This window comes from Diceros bicornis, chromosome 3 (assembly GCF_020826845.1).
Source record: "Diceros bicornis minor isolate mBicDic1 chromosome 3, mDicBic1.mat.cur, whole genome shotgun sequence".
Classification (NCBI taxonomy): domain Eukaryota; kingdom Metazoa; phylum Chordata; class Mammalia; order Perissodactyla; family Rhinocerotidae; genus Diceros; species Diceros bicornis.
In genome coordinates, this window is record NC_080742.1 from 59,666,743 (window position 1) to 59,692,977 (window position 26,235).

The following is a 26,235-nucleotide window of genomic DNA, read 5'->3' on the forward strand; positions in this document are numbered from 1 at the left end:
TTGTTTGTTTGAATCAGGATCTAGACAGGGTCCACAAGGTAATGTCTTTATAATGTTCTTCATGGACCAACCAGAAATAAAGAATCCATCTTGATTCATGGATAAAAAAGCAGTTAAGGCAGATGTTTATTATTATGATCTAATATGAGCTGATAGCATTAAAAAAGTTATGTTGGTGGTATGAAGTTAGTTCTGCTGACAATAAGTTCTTAAAAAGAGCAATTGGATTTAGTCAAAAGACAGTTTATAGCAAAGTGTTTAAGAGCCCAGACTCTGGATCCTGGGTTTGAATCCTGCTTTGTCACTTAGTTATGTGACCTGTGGCTTATTATTTAACCTGTGCCTGAGTTTTTTCATCTATGAAACAGTAGTAAAAACAGAACCTACCAAATAAGTTTTTGAAAACGAGTTACTGTGTGCAGACACTGAAAGTATTTTACATTAAGTCCTATATAAGTGTTAGTGATTGTTCTTGTACTTGTTGTTAGGTGAATTTAAAACCATAAACTTACTATTCGTAACACTGGTGTTAGCCTCTTTGTTTGAAAATCTGTTCATGGGCGATGGTCATCCCAATCCAAGACTAGAATAGGGAAACCCAAAGCTAGTTGTGCCAAGTCAGAACTTTCTATGTAGGAACCTTTAAGAGAAAAAGCTACAATTAAAATACTTTGTAAAGCATCTTTTCTTGTGATATAAGTAAACAAACAAACATGCTGTTATTGTTTGTAATGGAGTTTCTCTTATTTTCTAGAATTAAATAAAAATCTCTGTATTGACTTGAGAAAGAATGCTGCTAGAGGAAATTGAAAATGATAAGTTAATTTATATTGAGTCTACTCTGTTTAAGAAGGCAGAAAAATCACTAATACTGGCTAGAAAAATTTCTGTCAGAAATGATTTGAGGTGTATGTGACAGAAATTGCTTAGGGACTATAACCTTCAATTATCTTGGATTCATCCATGTGGAACATCTTATTTTGCAGTTATGCAGTGTTTTTTTTTTTTTAATGCCTCTACTATTTGAAGAAGGAAGTGTGATATTTAAAGGAATGTACCTCATAAATAAAAGAACCCTGAAATTTCTGATACACTATTATAAGACAGGGTGACTTACATTTATTGAGCTGTTGAGTTTATGTACTTTAGATACATCACTTCTTTTAAATTAATAATCTTTGGTTCTTATTAGTTTTATTTTACAGATTAGGGAACTGTTTTTGCTTATCTGGTTTAATTTTTTTTAATCTTGAAATTTTTGGATCTAATGTAGACAATAGAAGACTTGTATATGTTTGAATGGCAAAACCACGTTCTTTGGTTGTGACCCATTGCTCATAGTAACTGAAGATATACTGACTCACAAGTATTCTAACTGACCAGAATGGAATGTGGGCATGTCCATGAATGAATGTAATTAGGCTAGTTTTGTGCCTGGGGAGTGATTTGTTTTATCGTGGGGGAAATAATTAGTCATATATGAATTTGTGTGTAACAATATCACTTTTAAGTTTGTTGAAGACTTTTATTTAAAGGGTGAAGGTCTTGTGTTTTGAAAGGCATTTGGTTCATACATTATCCTTTCAGTGCCATAGCATTTGGATTCAGTGTCACTTCTTTCAATGAACTTTAAATAAGAAAGTTGTGCCTTCTTCCAAATTTAGCTCAGGCTTCTTTGGCATACTCAGAGAAGTTTTTAAGAATTGCTATTCTGTTTTAATTAAGGAATTAAAAAGATCAAATGGAGTTTATTTTCTTAGTTTGCTAACTACTGTATCTGTGTTTGCAAGGCAATTTATAAACTCCAGCCAATAATCTGCATCCTCCTATAGTTGCGCACATTTGAAAGAGAATGAATTGTTTTACAGGGTCTTGTGTTTTACCATACTGATTCAAATAGGAGCATCAGTTGATTCAGGGTAACAAAATAGTATTCATGGTTTTATGGAATGGCTAAGATTTCAACTTAAAACTTTTATTTTATTGGTTGGTATTTAATTAATACATAAGATTGTTTAGGTTTTTTTCTCTTAGGAATATGTCTTATGTTTCCAAAGGACTAATACATCAGTTATCTCTTGCTGTTTACTACCACCCCAAACCTTAGTGGCTGTTTTAGTTTTGCTGCTGTAATAAATTACAATTCTCGGGGCTTAACATCACATATACTATTATCTTCTGTAGGTCAGAAGTCTGATGGATTTTACTGGGTTAAAATCAAGGTGTGTTGGCAGGATTGTGTTCCTTCTGGAGGCTCTAGAGGAGAAGCTCCTTGCCTTTTCCAGCTTCTAGAGGCCACCTGCTTTTGGCTTGTGGCCCCTTCATCCATCTTCAAAGCCGTCAATCACATCACTCCGACCTCTGCTTCCATTGTCACATCTTCTTTGACTCTGACTTTCCTGCCTCTCTGTTTTCTTTGTAAGGCTATTGTGATTACATTGGTCCAGGTAATCCATGATAATGTCTACATCTCCAGACCCTTAATTTAATCACACCAGCAAAGTCCCTTTTGCCATGTAAGGTAACATATTCACAGGTCCACGGGATTAGGACATGAACATCTTTGGGGGACCATTATTCTGCCTACCATAGTGCTTGGAACGACCACCATGCTATTTCTCATGATGCGGAGGGTCAGCAGTTTGTGTTGGGCTCATCTGGGCTGTGCTTCTGCTGGTATCCCCTGGGGTCATGCAGGAGTCTGCAGTGGTCTGGCAGTGATCTGCAGTGACCTGGGACTGGATGGTCTAAAATGGTCTTGCTCACACATCTGGTGGTTGATGCTGTCAGTTAGGCCCTGTGTCTCTAGCAGGCTTAACCTGGGCTTCTTCATAGGATGGCAGTGTTCTAAGGGAGGGAGAATAGAAACTGCAAGACCTTCTGAGGCCTGAGATTGGAAGTCACACAGTATCATTTCTGCCACATTTTATTGGTCAAAGTAAATCATAAAGACAGCCCAATTCAAGGGTGTGGGAATAGATTCCTCCTTTTGATGGAAGCAGAAAAAAATTTGTAGCCATTTAAAATCTTATAGAGCTAACTTTACACATTTTATCTCCCCTTTAATGTTCATATTACATCTGTAATAATTTTGACATTGGGGTGCTCATTTGGTGAATCTTGGCTTAATTACTTAAGATTTTACTTTTGAAGTGTATTTAACTGTTATCCTACATGGCAATTGGTGATTTTAGAAAATACCTGAAGTTTTGTGAACCTTGAACTAAACTTGTGTTTTAAATATTGTATATGTAGAAACTGCTTGAACGAACCCGTGCCAGGCGAGAGAATCTTCAGAGAAAAATGGCTGAGAGGCCCACGGCGGCACCAAGGTCTATGACTCATGCTAAGCGAGCCAGAGAGCCGCTTTCGGAAGCAAGTAACCGGCAACCCCCATCTGGTGGTGAAGGTAAAAGACTGTGAGGAAAAGCAAAATTTGCTTTTTTTTTTTTTTTTTTTTGTAAGGAAGACCAGCCCTGAGCTAACATCCCATGCCAATCCTCCTCTTTTTTGCTGAGGAAGATTGGCCCTGGGCTAACATCCGTGCCCATCTTCCTTTACTTTATATGGGACGCCGTCACAGCATGGCCTGACAAGCGGTGCGTCGGTGCGCACCTGGGATCCAAACCTGCGAACCCTGGGCCACCTAAGCAGAGTGTGAGCACTTAACCACTGCGCCCCTGAGTGGGCTCCAAAATTTGCGTTTTTTTAAAGGTGATAAGCCCCAGTTATTTCATTGTGCATGCGGAAGAGCCACAGTCTTTGGGAGACAAATTTAATAGCTTCTAGGGGAAAGATCTGCCTTCTGTTCTATTTTAGGATTATTATGTTAGGCCTAGAACCTATCAGGTCATAGCAGAGTTTCTTTTAACAAATATTTCAAATTAATTGGTTGAACTTTATTTTCCTCAATCCAAAGTTATCCTTAAAACCCCCAAGGGAAGAAAAATAAAGGAGCAGGTGAACACTTATACTCGCAGTGGTGTGGAGTTTATCTACCCCACCAGTGCCAGAACAGCTCACCACCAGGTTCAGATGGTGTCTCTGGCACGAACAGGGCAACAAAAGGCAGATCTGCTTGCGAATGCTTGAAATTTAATGAGCCTTTTTATCCTTTGTCTGCTGAACCAACTCTCTAGGGTGAGGCTTAAAGTATAGGGTGTTAGTCTATAGAACTCTTGAAATTAAACAAAAACTAGCGCGCGCACACACACACACACACACACAAATCCAAACTCACTTGGAAACTTATCTTACTCTTTGCTAAATCTTGGCATCCCCAGCCAGCTGCCTTAGTCTTTTCCGAGAGTATGGAATAGTCTGGAGATAATACTTTTTCCTTAGTATAACTTTAAAATACATATAGAAAAAGAGTTACAGAAGGCAAAACCAATATTATAAAAAAGCAGAGATTAGGGCGTGGGGCTGGCGTACAGTTAATTTGGAGGCTAGCCATAGGACGAGAATTTATTTTTGTGTATTTATACATTTTGAAGAGAGGAAGGGAATGCATTACATATATCTGGTATTCAGCCAAGAAAATAGAAACCTGGCCCCAGCCCAGGATCTTCTGTTTTCACTGAGACACGGGTTCATACAATCAAATAGTGGGTACTATGTACTTGAAAACCAGTGGTTGGAACTATGTTTTGATGCTGAAATGGAGCCATTTACTGTTTTATATAAGAACTGTAAACATAAAGAATTCTGTATTTCCAGGTAGTGTTGCATGTTAAAATAGAAATACTTTCAAAACATGATTAGATAAGTTCATGGAAAATAGATCCGTAAATGAGTTACAGAAGATTAGAAAATTTCATGATATACATTTAGACTGATGTCGATGAGGGCAATCGTGACTTCCCACTAATATCACTTTGGTCACTGCCAGAACAAGAATACTTGGTTAGACAGCCAATGAAACTGACCTCATACGGAATTTACATTCTTACTTTTTAAAATATTACTTTTCCAGGAGATAAATTAAAATTCATTCCTGGGTAGAAATAATATGCCTTATGTTTGGACAGCTCCTTTTTATTTTAGGACTTTTAAATTTATTTTATAGATGTTCATGGAAGTTTAAAATATGAAGTGTTGTTAAATACTTGTGCTGATGAACTTGTTTGGTATTGACCAGATAATTCAGTCACTTTTTTGGTTCCCTGCCTCTCTCCTAAACCTCAGGCCAGGTGCCCTTCTCTCTTGCTAATTGTTGTCCATGAAAGATTATTTTCAAAACAGAAAGTCTGGTTTCTATTTGTAGCTCAGCTGTGTCACTTTAGGCAGGTAACTTAATTTCTCTGGGCTTGATTTTTATTATCTAAAAATGAGGTAATTGGGCTGTATGATCTTTAAAATCCCTTAGAACGTTGCTTATTCTCTGTGTCTGCACTTTGAATTTTCTGTTGTCTTAAGACTACATAAAGTATTATGCATATATATCAAGAAAGTTATTTGAATTTATTTTCATTTAGGTTTTTTAAATCATAAATTATGTTTGCTTACAAAGAAATCTCTCATATCAGATTTTTAAGTTACTGAAAGTAGAATTTTACGTATTTCTTGTAAGTAAAATCATTTAAAGGTTTAGAGAAACATGATGTTTTATTAATCTGTTAAGTACCTACTGCAAGTTTTTCATGCTGTGAGAAATTACGGAATTTTGAATTTTTCTTCCTTTTTAATCTAGAGAAATCTTGTACAAAACCATCACCATCAAAAAAACGCTGTTCTGACAACACTGAAGTAGAAGTTTCTAACTTGGAAAATGAACAACCAGTTGAATCAGCTTCTGCAAAACCTTGTTCTCCAAGTCCTCCGTCTCCTCAGGCGCAGCCACAAGCACCAGCTGCGGCCAGTGATTCTGTGGCTGTCCCGGGGTCGCTGGGCGTGAGGAGAGGGCTGAATTCAAGACTGGAAGCAACTGCAGCCTCCTCGGTTAAAACACGAATGCAAAAACTGGCAGAGCAGCGGCGCCATTGGGATAATAATGATATGACAGGTATATATTATATGGATGGTATGGTCCTTAAATTGGTTTCAATAAGTTTCAGCTTGGTTTGTTGAAAATTTTATTTATCAGTTAACATATGAAAGGTAAATGCTTTTGATTTATCTATATCCTGAGTATCCGTTGCTTGCACAAGGTTTGTATATCAATAGTATATTTATCAGTTGGTTGTATTCTCATTGAAGTAGATGACAATGAGGTTCTTAGGCTAGATCACAACAGCCTGATCTTGTAACAGAATTATCTTATATTTGCAGTAAAAAGCAGCAGAGAACAAACTATACTCTTGGCACTATTAGCATTGCTGACCTTCCACTCTGTATTTAAGAAATCTTGTTTCATGGATTCACTAATTAAATAAACTTGAGTGACTAAGGTATGCAATGCTGTTCAACAGGAAAGAGAGAAAACTTCAAAACATTTATTGAGCACCTGCAATGCATGTTATTGTGCTAAGGTGCTGAAACGGATGAAGTGACCAATCTTTGCCTTTCATGGGCTTGTAAACAGATGGCGAGCCTGAGAGCAGATCATGCAACAGGGTTATTTGTTTTGTGATAAATTTTATTTATCTCCTACCTTGTTACTAAAAAAGCCTTGAGATGATTTACAAAAATACCAATATTTTACAAAACAAGAAAAATAGGGAAATCAGAGTGAAGAGAAAGAAAAACAAAGAAGTGAAGTGTAAAGTTAGTTTATTAAATACAGGCCTTACGGTCCTCTTCACTTGCTACAGATGCTTCTGAACTTGCTAGCAGCCCATGCAAAGAGGTGAAACACTATCAGGTGCATGGCTAATGTTGGTAAGATAAAAGCAGAATCATTATTGACACTAAAACCCGAGAGAACTTTCTTCCCTGTGTCCTCAAACATGACTTTGTGTGAGCTGGTAATTGTATAGGTTTCTTAAGGTAGGCAGATGGCCTGGCTCCAAGCTCAGTTCAGTAAAAGCAGTTCCAAAGTGAGCTAGCACAGTGCAGGTGGACTGGTTGTGGCTACTAGACGTTACCCAAGGAAGCGTTCCTTGGCTTTGGCTTTCAGAGCCTTCCTGGGTGTCAGAATCACTCAGACCATTGGATTGGAATCTCAGGAGTGCAGTGGAGCCCTGAGGTGTGCTCTTGTCTTTGTTTTTTAAAGCTCTGTAGGTAATTCTGATGCATAGCCAGAATTGAGACCAGGTAAACTGAAGAAATGGATGGACTACATATACTTCAGTCTGTCTTCCATAAATATCAATTCTTATAACTGAAATTTTGATAAGTAATGGACAGCAAAGCATTTAAGATTATCCTTTCTGGCAGTGATGAGAATCTCAAGAGCAAACACTTATTGTGTAAAAAGTGCTAGGCATTCAAAATATTTTTTGTTCTAATATAGTATAGCATTTAATTCTTACAACAATCTTATAAGATACATACCACTTTTATCTTTATGTTATAGAAGAGGAAACTCGGTTCAGATAGGCTGAGAAAACTGCCCACAGTCAGCTGCTAAAATTCAAACCCCAGTAGTTCGACTCTAGGGCTCAACTCTTGCCTGTTGTGACCTGCCTGATGTTTTCTGGGCACGTAACAGGGTACAGATGTTCCATGTTGTCAATTATACCTATTTATTTTAGTAGTGGGTGGGGCTAACAATGCTTCTTTATAATGCCTGAGGAGGCTAACCAGTAAATGTACCTGAATAGAAGGATGTCTCCTTTCTGTCTTGTAGGAAATATCTATGGGCCGTGGAATGCGAATTTTCCTTTAAAAAAAAAATAGGGGGTTGTGATTTAATGCATGGTGAAAAGAATAACCTAGGCCCTAAATATTAGAGCATAAAGCATTGCAGCGGTGATTTGGCACATTTTGAATGCAAATGTTAACAAATGCCTACCTCAGCCTTGAAAATAAATCTCATTAAGGCATTATAGCCTGTCTAATTTTAAGCATTGAAACTTGTGAATAAAGTGTTTGTAATGAATGGTTTAGTGAATGCTAAACAGGACTGTGGGTATAAGCCAGTTAAATGTTTGAGGACTTATACTAAAATATAATTTATCTAAAACCTTTCTTTCTGACAGAATAGTTAGAAGAGCTAGAGGTCTATTAAGCCCATTCCTAAAACATGATGATAAAACTGTCATCTACTTAGAGGACAGTGTTAATTCTAAGGAAAATGATAGAGGTATGCAAAAGGGTATTGTTGGGAAGGCGGTGGTCAGGGAAGATTTTCTGGAGGAGGCCGGGGTGGTTAAGCTGGACTTTGAGGGGCAGCTGGCTTCAGACAGTCGAGGTGTTCTAGGCAGAAGCAACAGAATGTATAAAAAGTACAAATACCGTGAACATAGTGTGGGTATAAAGAGTCAGTATTCTGGTATACAGGGATGTGGTAGAAAAGCAAGAGATAAATTTGAAGAAAGGAGCAGGATCCAGAGCATTTGGAATTTATCCAGGAGGCGCTGAGGAGGTACTGGGAGAGTTTAAGCAGGCAGATGCTTTAGAAAGATCACTCTGGCGTCAGAATTGAGGAGGGATTGAATAGTACAGAGATTCGAAGCAGGAAGACCAGTTAGAAGGCTAATATTATAATCCAGATACACCAGATGCAGGCCTGTGGAAGTGAAGAAGAGAGGCTGGATTTGAGAGATTTAGGAGAAAGAATCTGTAGGACTTGATGACTGGATGGTGGAGGATAAGGGAGAAAGGAGGAAGAGGCCATGAGGAGGAGGAACATGTTTGGGGCAATTTCAACTTCAAATATGTTATTGGAGGTGCCTGTGGGATAGCCACATGGAAGTAGTTGGTAGTTAGAAGGAGACCATGAAGGATAGACCACGAAGACAGAACTAGTAGAGGATGATGTCACAAATGGAAATACAAAGCCTGCCAGGTATGTACTGGCATCTAGTGACAGTAGCGAAAGCAACTTCAGGGCAGTGGTATAGGCAGAAGGTGGGTTGAAGTGAGTTGAGTTGAAGTGAGTGAATATTGTCCAGGGAAGGAGGGACAGTAGCTAAAAGGGGGTATATATTAATGAGAGGATGTTTGTTTTTGGTTTTAAGATTAGAGGGACTTGAGCATATTTATGTGCAGAGAAAAAGTTTGTAGAGAGGAAGAGGGGTTATTTAGAGCAAGAGCCCTGAGAAGGTTTTGGAGGAGTAGAGTTGAAAATTCAGGCAGAGGTATAATAAGCCTTGGACCATAGGAGGGATGCCTCTTCCGTTGACTGAATTTGTGGAATAGAAAGTGCTATGAACTTTGACTCCCCTTTGTCCTCTTTGTGCATACAGACCTAGATCCTTCTAAGTTAAATATTACTTGAGATTGATCTCCAAATGAAGTAACTGTGCAGAAAAACATTTTAGTCTAACCCTGTGCTATCCAATACTGTAGCCACTAGCCATATGTAGCTTTTTAAAATTAAGTTAGTTGAAATGAAATGAAGTTTCTTAGTTGCCTTAGCCAAATCTCAAGTGCTCATTAGCCACATATGGCTAGCGGTTACTATATTGGACAGTATGAACATAGAACATCTCCATCATTGCAGAAAGTTCTATTATACAGCACTGGTCTAATCCATTTTTAAAACAAAAAATTCCTGTGGAATACATAATCTTAAATTGTGCAGTGTTATAACATCATGAATTAATTCAGAAAATATAACCTGAATATATGGTATCTTAAAGCATCCATAATTCATCAAAAAATTGAAAAAAATTGGTGTAACAAAGTTTTTAAAAAAATTTGGATTAAGTATCATCTGATTTGAAAAGATATTGTCATATTTAAGCAGCTTGGTAGTTTCATGCATACGAGAGCTTTTTACTTGTTCTTAAACCTTTTAATTTCATTTAAAAATTCTGAATGGAGTGATCCTGGTATTGCACATACATTAACTCTTGAACATGGGTTTTAACTCTTTCTGAATACATTTTCAGATGATGTACCTCAAGGCTCACTCCTCTCAGCAATGCCATCAGAGGAAAAGGCTGCCTCCCCTCCCAAACCATCCCTTTCAGATGCTTCAGCAACTCCAGTTGGGAGAAGGGGCCGTCTGGCCAACCTTGCTGCAACTATTTGCTCCTGGGAAGATGATGTAAATTACTCATCTGCAAAGCAAAACAGTGCACAAGAACAGCCTGGTACCACTTGTTTATCCAAATTTTCTTCTGCAAGTGGAGCATCTGCTGGGATCAATAGCAGCAGTGTTAAGCAGGAAGCTACATGCTGTTCCCAAAGGGATGGCGATGCCTCTTTGAATAAAGCCCCATCCTCCAGTGCTGTGGGTGCATCTTTGATTAATGTTGCAATTTCCAGCTCTGTGGTAAGTAAATACAATTTTGGTCTTTGGAAACCTTTCCTTTTTTTGTTATGAGTGATAATGTATATATATGTGTGGGTATGTATTTTATAACATATACATAGTGTATTTATTTTCAGAATATTGGTTTCATAGAAAGTAAAAATCATACATTTGATATCCTGTCCCAAGATAAATTAGCAGTTGACCACTAAATTACACTAATTTAATGCAATTCCAAAGTATATAATATGGAATGATGGAGCCTCTTATCATCAGGGAGAGCACTGAAAATTACTTTCTCCATTAGAATGCCTTATGTATGTGTATAAATACAAGATACCAAATATCTCTGAAAACTGGTAGCTATAGTTCCCTCCAGAAGGCACTTGTCAAGGGTGGGTACCATACTTTCACTGTATACTCTTTTGAAATGTTTGAAAGGTTACCTTGTGCATGTATTACCTCATCAGTTTTTAAAAACAATCTTAAAAAAACAAAAAAGAAAAGGAATGTTGTGTTCCTAAGCTTTGTCTTTAAGTGTAGAGCCAGGTTTTGGAATTAGACCTGCATTCAATCCCAGCCTTGCCGCATAATTAGAAGTGTGGCTTTGGACAAGTTACTTAATCTTGTAAAACCTTATTTTTCCATTTGTGAAATGGGAAAGAAAGGGTTATGGGGAGGATTAAATGAGATAACATGCATAAATCACTTAGCATAATGCTTGGCACATAGTAAGCACTTAATTTATTACAGTTAGCCATCAAATATATGATACAATTTTGTTAAATTAATATTGATTTAATTAAAATACAAAAAATATGTAATTTGGTCTAATACAATTAAAATTTGTAAAGGTGCTAGTGTAATAATATGAAAGAAATTGTTTTTTAAAGTAGTGTGTGTCCCTATCCCTCATACTAAATTATTCATCAATATATTATGCAGACTAAACTACATGTTATAATAGCATTTTCTACATTGTTTTTTTTCAAATCTTTCAAATTGGTTTGATCTATTAGAGAGCAAGAACATTTTTTTCATGAGTTTACATAAAGGCTACCAAGCAAGTAGGATTTGAATTGTTTTCTTATAAGACTTGCTTTAGATATTGTGAATGTTGTTATTTAACCTAAGTATTATCATGTTTCAGAAAGCTGCTTCTCCCCCAGTGAAATCTTCTACTACATCCATCACCGATGCTAAAAAGTGTGAGGTACCAAGTCCTGAACTACTTCAAAAACCTTCTGTTAGTCCTCTGAAAACAGAGGTATCAAAACTAATTGGCAAGTCAACTCTATCCCAGACAGTTCGGCCCAAAGAAGAATTAAGTAGAGAAATTTGTCTGCAATCTCAATCTAAAGGCAAATCTACAACGCCAGGTTATGTATTTTTAAAAAATCTAAAGTTACTGCTGACTATTTTCAGTGTATCTGTTCTCTGCATTTTAAATATTCAATTGTGAATGGTACAGTGTTGGTTTGCCAGGGCAAATGCCTGAATGTATCAAGTAAGACTTTTTCAAGCTTGAATTGATTGAATGAATATTCATTAGTGTAGACTAGCCCAGTTACTGGTCAAAGTCTGTTACATTTTAACAGTTTAAACATGCTTTTTTCTAGAATGACCAATGCTGGATACTTTCTTCTATACTTTTTGATGCAGACAAAGCATATACAACTGGAAATCACATTTTAAGAGCATAATGGAGAAACATTCTTGTAACCATGTGTGCAGAGCAGTCTTCTCAAACTTCACTATGAAGGCACCCCTAATAGCAAAGGGAAGTGAATGTATATATAAAAATGACTTCACTCCCAATTATATTTATATGTGTGTATATTGTGTGTGAGTACATACATAAGAAAATTCAAAATTACTTACTAGTAAATTGATGCTCTAGGAAGTCCATATTTATCTTGCGGTGACTTGTACCTTCAGACATTACCCATCCCCCCAACCCCCAGTGCTGTTGGTTGAGAAACACAGGACTGGTTCAAATATATAGTAACCTAGTTTACTTTGAACTATATTCTTTTTCATTAGACTTGCTTTTGAAAAGACTATTTTAAAAATAAATTTTAACTTCTTGAAAATACAATCTCTCCAGAAACTATAGTTCATCATAAAAGAGAAGTAGATAGAGAGATGAGAGTGGGGAATCCATTAGTTATGGAGTAAGTAGAAACCAGCAGTCAGTTTCCAGATGAGCCAAAATGAGAACTAGAAACAGTAGCAAAACCTACACGTGGAATAGAACTAGTCACTCCCAATTTTCTAAAGATTTACAGCATAGATAAGAATGGCATAGATAAGAGGCATTGTTTTTCTTATTCTTGGCTACTGGTTACACCCAGAATATATTGACAAGGCCTCAGAGATATTCATTTTACATGTTTCTTTGTATTCTTAATGGAATCTGGTTTGAGATATGGGATGAAGTGATAATAAGTGACATGTGGACTCTTCAAACCATGGCCATGGATCAAATTCTGCCCTTCCCCTGTTTTTGCAAGTAAAGTTTTATTGGCACACAGCCACACCCTCTTATTGTCTGTGGCTGCTTTCATGCTGCAATGCAGAGTTGAGTAGTTGTGACAAATGGCCTCATGGGCCTGCAAAGCGCAAAATATTTACTCTCTGGCTCTTTATGGGAAAATGTTTGCCAATTACTGATATAGATAAACCTCCTTTTATGTAGTAGGACCCTAGCATCCTCATGATGGAGGTGATATATATCCCATTTGTTCTACTTTAAATGTACCTCATTTAAATGTACCTGTTTCAAATGAGTACTATTTTAAGACTGTAAAGTCAAGACACTCTTTGATAAAGTGTAATCCCTCATTTTTCTTTTTGAGAGAGACAAAGGACTTCATCCCTGGATTTTTATATGTTAGACTTCCTAAAAGCAAGATAAAATAAATTGGGCTGTAGAAATATAAGTAGTTGGGTTATCATGTGTAGGACACTTGGTGGTTAGGTTATATTATTAATACCATGCAGTCAATTTCCAATCATTTAGGTTCTGATTATTTAGTTTAAGGGTTTTCTAATTCCCACTGTCCTCTCACTTTATGTTTTAAAAGTTCTTCTTTTTTTTTTCTTAAAGAACTGAATCCCATAAATAAATTTTAGGACATGGAAGTAAACAGTATGATGAAAAAAAAATTTTTTTTTGACCTATGTTCATACTATTTACTTTCTGAATGAATATTAGTAGTAGAATCAAAGCATTTTGGAGCTGTACTGGATTTTAGAACTTTTTCCATAGAAATCATAATTGTTAGTTTTTCTGAATAGCCTCCAAAAACGTGTGTGTTTTCTGTAGGAGGAGCAGGAATTAAGCCTTTCCTGGAACGCTTTGGAGAGCGTTGTCAAGAACACAGCAAAGAAAGTCCAGCTCATAGCACACCCCATAGAACCCCCGTTATCACTCCAAATACAAAGGCCATCCAAGAAAGATTATTCAAGCAAAACGAATCTTCATCTACTACGCATTTAGCACAACAGCTCAAGAAGGTATGGCCTACTCTTTTAACATTATTCATTACGTGGTCTCAACATAGAAGCTAGAAATCAAATTATGAATTCTGGTACCAGTCTTTTTGTCTGACGTAGATAGCATCTTGATTCTCTGTCTCACTTATTTCAAATTAGAAATATTATTGTCTGGTATTCCACATGTATTGTGAATTTCTTAATCTTGAAACTAAAGACAAGCAAAGTTAGTAGTGTTTCAATCTTATTCTTAAACATACTATTGGCTCTTGTGTAAAATAGAGTTTTTGATGGTTTTAGGAACGTGAAAAAGAACTAGCATGTCTTCGTGGCCGATTTGACAAGGGCAATTTATGGAGTGCAGAAAAAGGCGAAAACTCAAGAAGCAAACAGCTAGAAAGCAAACAGGTAACGTGAACAAGAAATATAAAAGTGAACTTGGTACCAAAGGAGGGCTGGGATCTAACTTGTGGTTCTATACTGTGAAATAATTCTTTATATATTTTCCTATTCCAATTAACTATGCCACTTTCCATTCATAAATTCCTTCAGTGTTCACACCAACTCTGCTTTTCTCTCGTGATATTTTCCCCTTCAGTGAAACTCTACCATATTCACTGATGACCTATTTAAAATCAAATTAAAAAAAATTATTCTCATCATTCAATTGATTTCAGATTCCTTTTAACATTCTGCTTAGATCTGGTTCTAAAATGTTTCTCAGAATTAACTTTTCTCATTAATGATTGTATACCTCTCCCCAAATACCATAGTTTTAGACTATCTATAATTTTTTCAGTCACCAAATACCTCCCAGGTTTCTCTTTACTCCTGTATTACTTCCTATCAAATTTCATTAATCAGCCTTCAACAAAATCCCTACTTGTAAATGTAAACGATGTTCTGTTTCATTTACATTCCTACTGTGTACAAAGTACTATGATAGGATATATTTTTAAGCTAAAAATAATAGAATTATATTTAAAGTGGTTAGCAGTAGGGAAAAAAACAATAGCCAGTATTCTTTAAGAAACGATTGATTTTTTTTTTTTTTTTTAAGTCAGTTCTCTTGCTTAACAAATCATATTTCCCAGAGTTGCAATCTCAACTCTTTTGTCTTCTCACTTGCCCTGGGACATCTCTTCCCCATCCTTATATCTAGCTTCAGCCCAGCACAGAAAGGCTAATGATGCTCAGCTATGCTGTGCTCTTCTTTCTTCCTGAACTCAAAGGCCTGCTTGGCTAGTAGAGCTCTCTACACTTTGCTGTAGTATCTTCCCGTGTAGTCTGTGTCTTCACTTGGGGCTTTACTCTGTACCCTGTCATCTGAAGCAATCTGGGAGTTCTTCCTTGGCTCCTTCCTCTTAATACAATGTCTTCCCATCTCCTGGCCCCTAGCACACACACACATATAAACACACACACATCCAGGGATACCTTTTCTAAATCTGTCACCAAGCTGCCTTGTCCTCTGTATTTTCCTCTGCTGTTACCTTAATTACTAACATATCTTTGTTTTGGACACCCTGCTTCTACTTTGGCTTCTTTTCAGTTCATCTTACCCATTGCTGCTAGAAAAAAATATATATATAGATATATATGTATATATAGATGTTTTTTTTTTTTGGTTAGGAGGATTGACCCTGAGCTAACATCTGTTGCCAATCCTCTTTTTGCTTGAGGAAGATTGTCCCTGAGCTAACATCTGTGCCAGTCTTCCTCTATTTTTTGTATGTGGGATGCCACCACAGCATGGCTTGACGAGTGGTGTATAGGTCTGCATCTGGGATCTGAACCGGTGAACCCCGGGCCGCCTAAATGGAGGTTGCTAACTTAACCACTATGCCACCGGGCTGGCCCCCAGAGAAGTATTTTTAAAAGGCAAGTATTCATGTATTCACTTGCTTAAAATCCTGGAGAGCTTCTCATAGCCATCATCAGGAAAATGTCTAAAGAGCTTGGCTTGACATCTAGCATCATTCAGAATCCGGCTCCTCCCCACTGCTCCTCCGCGTGTGTGCTTCAGTCCTGTCATACAGACAAATTCACAGTTTCTCAAATGTACCCATGTTTTCAGATCTCCTTGTCTTTGCCTTGCTTTTCTCTCTGCATGAAGTATCTCTGTGGTGAGCTCCTTCATTAAGAATAGGTCGAAGTTTAATCCCCTCTGGAAATTTTTACTTGGCCCTTTTCCCAAGGCGTCCCTCTTTTTTTCACCTATGTCATCCTGCATTTACTTCAACTGGAATATTTATCTTCCTGTAATTGTTTTAACTTTGCTTTCCACCACTGTCTATGAGAGCCTTATCCATCTCTATTTCTGTTCTTAGTGCTTGGCTCACAGTAGGAGCTCAATAAATTTTTTTTTGAAGGAAGGAATGAATGTGCTAATCTTTCCCATCAGCATACATCAAGTTATTATCTGTCATCTTAAAACAAAAACAACTTTCTTGACTCCCTATTCCCCTCTCTTTCTTTGCTTCCTTTTCATCCAAACTCTTCCAGAAGAGTTGTCTCCACTTAGTGCTTTCAATTTTCTCCTCCCTTCTCTCTCTCTCTCTCTTTTTTTTTTTGGTGAGGAAGATTGGCCCTGAGCAAACATCTGTTGGCAATCCTCTTTTTGCTTGAAGAAGATTGTCCCTGCACTAACATCTGTGCCAATCTTCCTCTATTTTTGTATGTGGGATGCTGCCACAGCATGGCTTGATGAGTGATGTGTAGGTCCACGCCTGGGATCTGAACCTGTGAACCCTGGGCCACCGAAGCAGAGAGGCGCAAACTTGACCACTACGCCCCCTGGCCAACCCCCTCCCTTCTCTCTTAATCTCTCTCCACTACCAGATCCATGGACCACTACCCTTGTCAAATTCACCAGTGATCTTCAGTAATCAATTTCCAGGCATTAACTTGACCTATTAGCAACATTTGACATTGTTGATCACTTTCTTCTGTTTGAGGCACCTTCTTCCTTTGGTTGCCAGTATATCATAGTCTCATAGTTTTCCTTCTGTTTCTGGAAAGTATAGGGCAGCAGTTCTTAAACTATTTTGTGCTAAATAATTTCTGATAAACCTGTGGAATTCCTCCCCAGATAGTTACACATATGCATGTAAACAAAATTCTGAATGCAGTAATAAGGAGTTCGGGGATCTCTCCCCTCAAAACTCAACTGTGGTTCCCACAGAGGGAACAGCCGAAGAGGTAGGAGGAAAAGGCAGTTGAGTATGGTGTTACTAAAGTCAAGGGAAGCAAGAACCTTTCAGAGAGAAGGAGTGGTCAGTATTGTCAAGTGTTTGCTGTCAAGTATGGAGTAGACTGAGACCACTGGGTTTTGAAATAAGGGGCTTGTTGTGACTGGGCAAGAGCAAGTGAAGTAGATGCAGGTAGTAGGGGTGAAGAGCAGAGCCAGTGAGTGTAGGCAGTCCTCAGAAGTTGGGTTCTAAAGGGGAGGGAAAAAGAGGTGGTGGCTGGAAGGAGATGAGGAAGTAAAGTGTGGTTTGTGTTTGTTTTGTTCTTTCTCAGGAGACTTAAGTCAATTTTAGAGTCGATGAGAAGGAGCTAGTAGAAAGTAAAAGGTTGAAGGTAGAGGAGAAAGTGGTGATAATTGATGGGATGGGATAAATCTTTGAAGAGGTAAGAGTGGATGAACTCTAGAGCACAGTGAAGAGAAAGGATTATGACAGTTTCCTGGTGTGGTGAAAAGGAAGACGGAAAGCATTGTTTGGGGGCTGGTAGTTTTAGAGCTATGGTGACAGAAAACTGGTAGACTTTCTGTCTGATAGCTTCTGTTTTGTTCATCCTTAGGGAAGGGAAGGTGACAGGTGAAATACTCTCTGGAGAATGAAAGAGAGAGCTGGCTTGGGAAGAGAAAGACTAGGGGCTAGTCTTGGGTGGGGTGTGAGAGCATAAATTTATGGTGGAATCAAACTACACAGTTGTGAGTTTTTCTCTAGGTATGTCCAAAGAGCTTGGAAATAAACATGGAGAAATTGAGTAGTTCCAGTATTGGGGTTTTGACAGACAAGAGAAATGGTAGTACAGTTGAGGTGAGGGAGTTGAAGATGATGATTGAAGTGAAGGGCCATGAGGTCTAACCTGGGTGGAGATGTAAGAAAATAGGTAGGGGCGACAGGAAGAAAAGTATCAAATGACCAGAGGTCTCCATAAGGCTGAGAACATAGTCTGGTAGGAATTCCCGAGTAAGAGAGGTAGAGAGATTAGAGGTATGGTTAGAGTGGGATATTTGAATTTAGAATTTCAGGGAAGAAACAGGTATCAGGTGATGGCTGAATTGGAGTGGTGGTGAAGGTCTTTGGAACTGAAGTGTTTATGTAGCTGAGAGGTTAAGATGTTGTTTGGAAAGTATTTATGGTTACTGATATCACCTCAGCTGATGGGAGGTCTTGGACTAGAGAAGAAATGAAATGGGGAGTGCCGTCGAAGCTGGAAGCTTGAGCCTCAAAGGAGCAGGAGATTTTAAAAGAGGATTACTAAAAGCTTGGAAGCATTAGTAGAGACAGGAGAAGAGGCTGTCCCTCATGTTGTCACTGTTTAGGGGAGAGAACCACTTTTGTTTCAGAGGGTTGTAGGGTAAGTCCTGTCTTCACAAGAGAGCCAGGTTTCTATTTGAGCTAGAAAGTGGGAGGAATATTTAGTGAAGAGGATGAGGATGTAGGGGAGTTTGTTCACCAGGGAAGAGGGCTGTTTGGACACATTAAAGGGTTTTTGGAGAGGACAGTGCAGGAGGGACTTTGACTTATGGGAGAGAAAGCACCGAGCAGTATGCAGATGAGACTAATGGAAAAGGTGGAAATAATAAGATTATTACAATAGTTAATATTTATTGAATGCCTACAATATGCCAGGCCCCTCATGGGTAATTTTTAAAATATATTGCATCATCTAATTTTCACAATAACATTGTAAGTTGGGCAATAATTCCCCTTTATCTGGGTGAGGGACTAAGGCTTAGGGAGGTAAATCACTTGTTCAAGAATGGCACAGCTGGTAAGTGGTGAAACCAGGGGTTCTAACCAGACCTTCTGACCCCGGAGCCTTCTCCTTTAATCACTACGTTTATTCTTGGGCAGTGATCCACAAGAAAAGGATGTGGGGCTTAGTGAGTTTATTTGGCATTGTGTTTTCACAGCTATGATTTAAATTGTTGAGATTGAGTGTAGTTGCTTTCCATCACCGCCATAGTCATTCTTTCATTTGCTCCACAAATGTTTGAGTGCCTACTGTATACAAAGCATAGAAGCTTTTTACTCTCAAGGTATGCTCAGCCCATTCTTCTCACTTCTGAAATGCATCTGCCCTATCTTCATCCCCTGCTCAAACCTCTTGCCTACCCTTGAAACAGCCCACAGCACAGCATTTAGTAGTTTGCTTTGTGTTTGTACATTAAAAGCTTCTTCTAACTTGAGAGACAATGTAGTCTGGAACTGGCTCTGGAACAAGAATACCTGGGTTTGTAAACTGACTCCACCAGTTACTAGCTGTGTATATAAGTTACTTAACTCCTCTGTGTCTCAGTTTTCTTGTCTGTAAAATGGAGATAACAGTACCTAATTTATAGGGTTATTGGGAAGATTAAGTGAGGCAATAATGTGAAGTGCTTAGAAAGGTGGCTGGCACATATTAGGCTCTATGTAAGTATTAGCTGCTGTTATTCTTATTCTTACTCTGATTATTTCAATTATTGCTTTAATCATAAAACTTTTTCAAAAACAAAAATTGAATGTTCCTCTTCCACAGCCTTGTAAATGATTAAAAAAGACTCAGTATAAGGGATTTTTTTTCCTTCTCTTTTCTTTTCTTCTGATTTTTGTCCTTTGTTTTGTTTGCATTTTATCCACTGAATAACTAGTAAGTGGACTCCTGGTGCAGGAACTGTCGCTAGATTTTATAGAAGTGGGATGAGATAGTGACACGGGGGAATTGTTTTTCCCCATGTGTGGCTTTCACTTGAATTGTTTTTTCTAAAGCTGAACTTTGATGTGAGTTTTCATTCTCTCTTTCCTCCTAATCTCTAAAAAAGATTTTACACACTGGGAATTACCAAGAATATGAACTAGTGCTGAGGGCTTTTTGTATTCTAAACATGTCTGGGTCCTTTCATGTACATTGTCTTTTTTGTTATGAGGAAACTTATATAAAATAATGACTCTTGTTTGTTTCACTTAATAACATGTAAAAAAGACAGAATCTCTAGTTTTGAGAAATAAAATTTATCTCTTCATTTGCTTTTTGCAGGAAATTCACTGTCAGAACACTCCCCTCAAAAAACATCAAGTTGTTTCAAATACTCCATCACTTCCAGTAACAGAAAAGGTGACAGAAAATCAAACACCAGCAAAACCTTCCAGTTCAAAACCTACAGGTCAGCACTTTCTATTTCTACTTCACTTAAAATGTAGCTTTTGGTCTACCATAGTTTTGAGAATTGGATTGGAAAGCAGAAATGCTGCTCCATTGTAAAACGATAGATTCATTTCTTCATTTCCACTTATTTTTTCATTTCTAGCCATGCAATATGCTTCTTCCTTAGTTCTCTTTCCAGAGTGAGAACTCATGCTCTTGATGAGAGTGTAAATTACTACACCTTTTTTTTGGAGAAAAATTCAGTAATATCTGTTGAATTGTAAAGTGTGCATACTCTTTAATTCAGCTTCTCTGTAAATGTTTAAGTTGAATTCTTAGAACTAGTGTGCCAAGATGTATGTGCAAAGAGATTAATTGTTGCTCCATTTGTAATAGTAATAAGATTTAAGTAACCTAAATGCCCACCAGTAGAAGACTGTTTAAATAAATATATGCAGTCATATATTATGTAGCTGCTTACAAGAATAAGGTAGCTTTGTATGTAATGACATTTAATGTATCATAGACAGTTAAAAATGTATATTTTTTAAAATTGTGGTGAAAAACACATTACTAAAATTTACTATGCCAGCAATTTTTAAATGCACAGTTTAGTAGTATTTAGTATATTCATATTGTTGTGGAACAGATCTCTAGAACTTTTTCATCTTGCAAAACTGAAACTCTATACCCATTAAACAATAACTCCCCATTTCTTCCTTTCTTCAGCCCATGGTAACCATCATTCTATTTTCTGTTTCTATGAATTTGACTACTGTAGACACCTCATACAAGTGCAATCATACACTTGTATTTGCAATCGTACAAAAGTATTTGTCTTTTTGTGATTAGCTTATTTAATTTAGCATCATGTCCTCAAGGTTCATCCATGTTGTAGCATGTGACAGGATTTCTTTCCTTTTTAAGGCTGAAGAATATTCCATTGTGTGTATATACTACATTTGTTTACCCATTATCTGTCAGTGGACATATGGGCTGCTTCCACCTCTTGGCTATTGTGCATAGTGTTGCTATGAACGTGGGTGTGCAAATATCTCTTTGAAACCCTGTTTTTAATTCTTTTGGTTATATACCCAGAAGTGGGATTGCTGGATCATATAGTAGTTCTATTTTTAATATTTTGAGGAACTATCCTACTGTCTTCCATAGCAGTCACACCATTTTATAATCTCGCCAACAGTGCACAAATGTTCCAATTTCTCCACATCCTTGCCAATACTTGTTATTTTCTTTTTTTTTGATAGTGACAATCTGAATGGATATGAGATGATAGACCATCATGATTTTGATTTGCATTTCTTTTCTGATTAGTGATGTTGAGCATCGTTTGGATGTTGTTGGCCATTTGTAGATCATCTTTGAAGAAACGTCTATTCAAGTCCTTTGCCCATTTTTTTAATCAGGTTATTTGATTTTTGTTGTTGAGTTGTAGGACTTCTTTGTGTCTTCTGAATATTAGCCCCTTACCAGATACGTGATTTGCAAATATATTCTCCCATTGCCTTTTCTCCTCTGTTGACTGTGTCCTTTGATGCACAAATGTTTTTAAGTTTGATGTAGTCCCATTTGCCTATTTTTGCTTTTGTTGCCTGGGCTTTTGGTATCATATCCAAGAAATCATTAGCAAATCCAATGTCATGAAACCTTTCCTCTGTGTTTTATTCTAGGAGTTTTATAGTTTTGAGTCTTACAGTTAGGTCTTTAATCCATATTGAGTTAATTTTTGTGTAAGGTGTCAGATAAGGATCCAACTTCATTCTTTTGCATGTGAATATCCAATTTTTGCAACATCATTTGTTGAAGAGACTCTCTTTTCCCCGTTGAATCATCTTGGTAGTCTTGTCAAAAATCATTTGATCATATGTGTGAGATTTTATTTCTGAGCTCTGTATTCTATTCCATTGGCTTATACGTCTGTCTTTATGCTAGTATCATACTGTTTTGATTACTGTAGCTTTGTAATATGTTTTGAAAATGTCTGTCTTCTAACTTTGTTCTTTTTCAAAATTATTTTGGATGTCCAGGGTCTTGTGAAGTTCCATATAAATTTTAGGGTAGACTTTTCTATTTCTCCAAAAAATACCATTGAGATTTTGATAGGAATTGCATTGAATCTATAGATAGCTTTGGGTAGTATTGACATCTTAACGATATTGTCTTCCAATCCATGAACCTGAGATGTTTTTCCATCTATTTGTGTCTTCTTTAATGTCTTTCAGCAATGTTTTATAGTGTTCAGTATACAGTTCTGTCACCTCTTTCATTAGGTTTATTCCTAAGTATTTTATTCTTTTTGATGCTATTATAATTGGAATTGTTTTCTTAATTTCCTTTTCAGATTATTCCTTGTTAGTGTATAGAAATGCAACTTATTTTTCTGTGTTGATTTCATATCCTGCATCTTTGCTGAATTTGTTTATTAGTTCTAACAGGTTTTTTTTGTGAAATCTTTAGAGTTTCCTATATATAAGATCATGTCGTCTGTGAACAGAGATAATTTTACTTCTTATTTTCAAATTTTGATACTTTTCATTTCATTTTATTGCCTATTGCTCTAATGAGGACTTCCAAAGCTATGTTGGATAGAAGTGGTGAGAGTGGGCATCCTTGTCTTATTCCTGAACTTAGAGGGAAAGCTTTCAGTCTTTCACGATTAGTATAGTGTTAGCTGTGTGCTTTTTATATATGGCCTTTGTTATGTTGAGGTAGTTTCCTTCTATTGCTATTGTGTTAAATGTTTTTATTGACACTTTTCTTTTAAAGTGAAAAACAAATTGCAGAACAGCCTGTATAATTTGATCACCTTCTAATAAAACAAAAGGATATGCACATATGTATACGTAGAGGGGAGACTGGAAGAACAAACAATAACTTGGTAATAGTGGTGTCCCCTTTCTCTTGGTGGAGAGGAAGAGAGAGATGGGAAAGTGAAGAGAGGACAGGTGTTTTGGGGGATTCTCTACTTTATACATTTCTAGATTTGAAATGCATAGTTTCATAATTAGAAAAAAAGATACATAAGATTCCTTAACTGAAAAATTGTAGGTTCTTATATATATGTTAATATGATATTTCTTGAAATTTTTTTAGATTTCACTGAATGTGAAATGACGAAGTCTAGCCCTTTGAGAATAACATTGTTTTTAGAAGAGGAAAAGTCCTTAAAAGTAACATCAGACCCAAAGGTTGAGCAGCAGACTGGTTAGTTTTTTATTCTTTATTTCTTATGGACTCTGAACACAGTATAAGAAATAATATATTGGTAGAAGCACATCTTCAAATATACAGTGTTCTGTATTTCAAAATATCTTGTGCTTTTGTTTTTTTTTCTATAGAAATACTCTCGGTTCCACAAAGATATAGTACTGTTACCAGTTATCTTTAGGTCACAAACCCCTGTGAAAATCTGATTAAGGCTATGACTCAGCTTTCATGGGGAAAGGAAATATGCTGCTGTTTCCACACACTGCATGTACTGTTCGGGGAATTAAAGGCCCTTGAAGCTTATTTGTGAACCCTGCCCTTAATGATGTTAATATTTAACATCATTATTATTGACTGCCATGTGAAAAGGCAGCTCTCAACAATAGAAAAAAGAGTTATTTGAAAGAATATTTTTTGTAAGTCTGTGGCTTTTGGCTATTATCCTGCAGTTTGAGTTCTTACTTAATGTTCTTTCCTAAACCCAAAGCATTGAATCAGCTTTTGATAATTCCAACCTTCATTGCTTAGACAGTGTTATTGGAACTTTGAAAATTATTTTGGTTTCATGTATTGGTAATATTTTATTATTCTTTTTGTTTAGAAGATGCTTTTCTTGGGCATTTTTTCCTGTTTACTTAGTAAGCATATGAATGTTAGGTCTTCTCTGCTATCCGTTTACTTCTTAAAGGTCTGAATTACAGTATTCACCTATTGAAATATTTTTCAGAAGTGGTACGTGAAATTGAGATGAGCGTGGATGATGATGATGATATCAATAGTTCAAAAGTAATTAATGACATCTTCAGTGATGTCCTAGAGGAAGGTGAACTAGATGTGGAAAAGAGACAAGAGGAGATGGATCAAGCAGAAGCAGAAAGCAACGAAGAACAGGAAGATGCACTGAATATCTCCTCAATGTCTTTGCTTGCTCCGTTAGCACAGACAGTTGGTGTGGTAAGTCCAGAGGTAAGGAAAGACTAAATGTAGACAGAAACTAAGTAGCATTGGGATCTCCCTTTGTTTTAGTTGGTGTTTGGGGATTTGGCACTCTGTAGCCGAGGGGATTTTGCAAACCCGATGTTAATTCTCTTAAAAGAGAGCTTAAAATTCTTCAGTGGTTTCCTGTTGACTTAGATAAAATCCAAACTGTAACATGGCTTAAAAGGCCGACATTTGGGCTCAAATCCTGGCTCTGCCATTTACTGATGTTTTGGTCAGGCTATTTAACCTCTTTGCTATAGTTCCTTCATCTGTTAAATGATGTTAAAAATAGTGCCCACGCCATAGGGTTGATGTGAATATTAAATCGTATTACTATATTAGTATTTAGCACCAGACAGGTAACTAACATTTATTGAGAGCTAACTACTGTTATTAGCTGTCACCCTAAATTGAATAACTGCAGCTTTGTTTGGAAATTGATTCAATTAGAAATATGTATATATGTTTTTTTTTTGTGAGGAAGGTCAGCCCTGGGCTAACATCTGCCAATCCTCCTCTTTTTTTGGTGAGGAAGACTGGCCCTGGGCTAACATCCGTACCCATCTTCCTCCACTTTTTTATATGGGATGCCGCCACAGCATGGCTTGACAAGTGGTATGTCGGTGTATGCCCAGGATCCTAACCCAGGCCGCCAGCAGCAGAGTGCATGCACTTAACCACTATGCCACCGGGCTGGCCCTAGAAATATTTTTAAAAAGAACTACAAGTGTAGATTTCAGCTGTCTTTGAACTTTTATTTATTCATTTACTTTTTAGGAACTTATTTTAGTTTGCCTTGTTTTTATGATGAATCAGTCGACTTATTGGATGTTTATTTCCTAACAATAGAGAAGAATTCGTTCTGTTCCTCAGAATTATCATTTAGAATCCATGTCATCCACGAAATCTACTGATATCTGATGTGCTTCCCTGCAGAGTTTAGTTTCCTCACCTGGATTGGAATTGAAAGACACCAGCATAAGTGATGAAAGTCCAAAGCCAGGAAAATTCCAAAGAACCCGTGTCCCTAGAGCTGAGTCTGGTGATAGCATTGGTTCTGAAGAGCGTGATCTTCCTTACAGGTAAGAACGTTTTTAGAAGGCATTCACTCACTGAGAGTCATGGTTTAGAGTGACACAACAAGTTGTGTTATTTGTAATTATAATGTTATTAATAATTAATCTGTATAAAACTTTGGAATAACTTTTGTCAGCCTCTCTTTTACCCACTGGCATTTTCCATTCTGGTGAAGTGTTCAATTGCTGATATGTTTCAATGTCAATATCAAATTCTGCTGATATATTCAATAAAGGAGAGTACTTAGTGTGTTGCTGGATTTCTAATAGAGTAAAACTTATTTCCTGAAGCATTGATGCATATAGATCTCAAAGATTCAAAGAAACAGAACGTCCTTCAATAAAGCAGGTGATTGTTCGGAAGGAAGATGTTACTTCAAAACTGGATGAAAAAAAGAATGCCTTTTCTTGTCAAGTTAATATCAAACAGAAAATGCAGGTATGTACTTATGTGGAAAGGATTTTGGGTTTGGAATGTTTCCTGCATGAGACTGAGCTCCTTGAGGACAAGGGCCCAGCCTCCTTCACCTCTGTACTCTGAGTGACCAGGACAGTGTCTGATGTGCAGGGGCTCCGTAAATTGCTCTTGAATTCAGTTTAATTTGAGAAAGTTCCTCTTAATTGGAAAAGTTGGAATCTTGTTTGATATTGCTGAAATATTTATTTTTAAACGTGTTTGTCATATGTATCCTTAAAGTATAATGATAAATTAGATGATGGTGAAAGGTGAAATGTATTTTGCTCTTAGAGGTTCTTTTACACTAAGGAAAACATTTACAAAATTACAAC

The 26,235-nt window shown here is 37.0% G+C and overlaps 1 protein-coding gene across 4 annotated transcripts in view; it reads left to right on the forward strand.

Moving 5' to 3' along the window:
- Positions 1 to 26,235, forward strand: part of ANLN (anillin, actin binding protein) — a 124,704-nt gene that overhangs the window by 70,424 nt on the left and 28,045 nt on the right. For 3 of the 4 annotated variants that reach the window (XM_058528166.1, XM_058528173.1, XM_058528183.1), the window contains exons 2-12: positions 3,256 to 3,409; positions 5,693 to 6,004; positions 9,939 to 10,324; positions 11,454 to 11,682; positions 13,632 to 13,822; positions 14,102 to 14,209; positions 20,057 to 20,183; positions 23,276 to 23,386; positions 24,117 to 24,355; positions 25,307 to 25,452; positions 25,738 to 25,885. In XM_058528166.1, coding sequence (XP_058384149.1) covers positions 3,256 to 3,409; positions 5,693 to 6,004; positions 9,939 to 10,324; positions 11,454 to 11,682; positions 13,632 to 13,822; positions 14,102 to 14,209; positions 20,057 to 20,183; positions 23,276 to 23,386; positions 24,117 to 24,355; positions 25,307 to 25,452; positions 25,738 to 25,885 — 2,151 coding nt within the window. The remainder of the gene's footprint in view (positions 1 to 3,255; positions 3,410 to 5,692; positions 6,005 to 9,938; positions 10,325 to 11,453; positions 11,683 to 13,631; positions 13,823 to 14,101; positions 14,210 to 20,056; positions 20,184 to 23,275; positions 23,387 to 24,116; positions 24,356 to 25,306; positions 25,453 to 25,737; positions 25,886 to 26,235) is intronic. The other variant, XM_058528193.1, reaches the window with a different exon arrangement.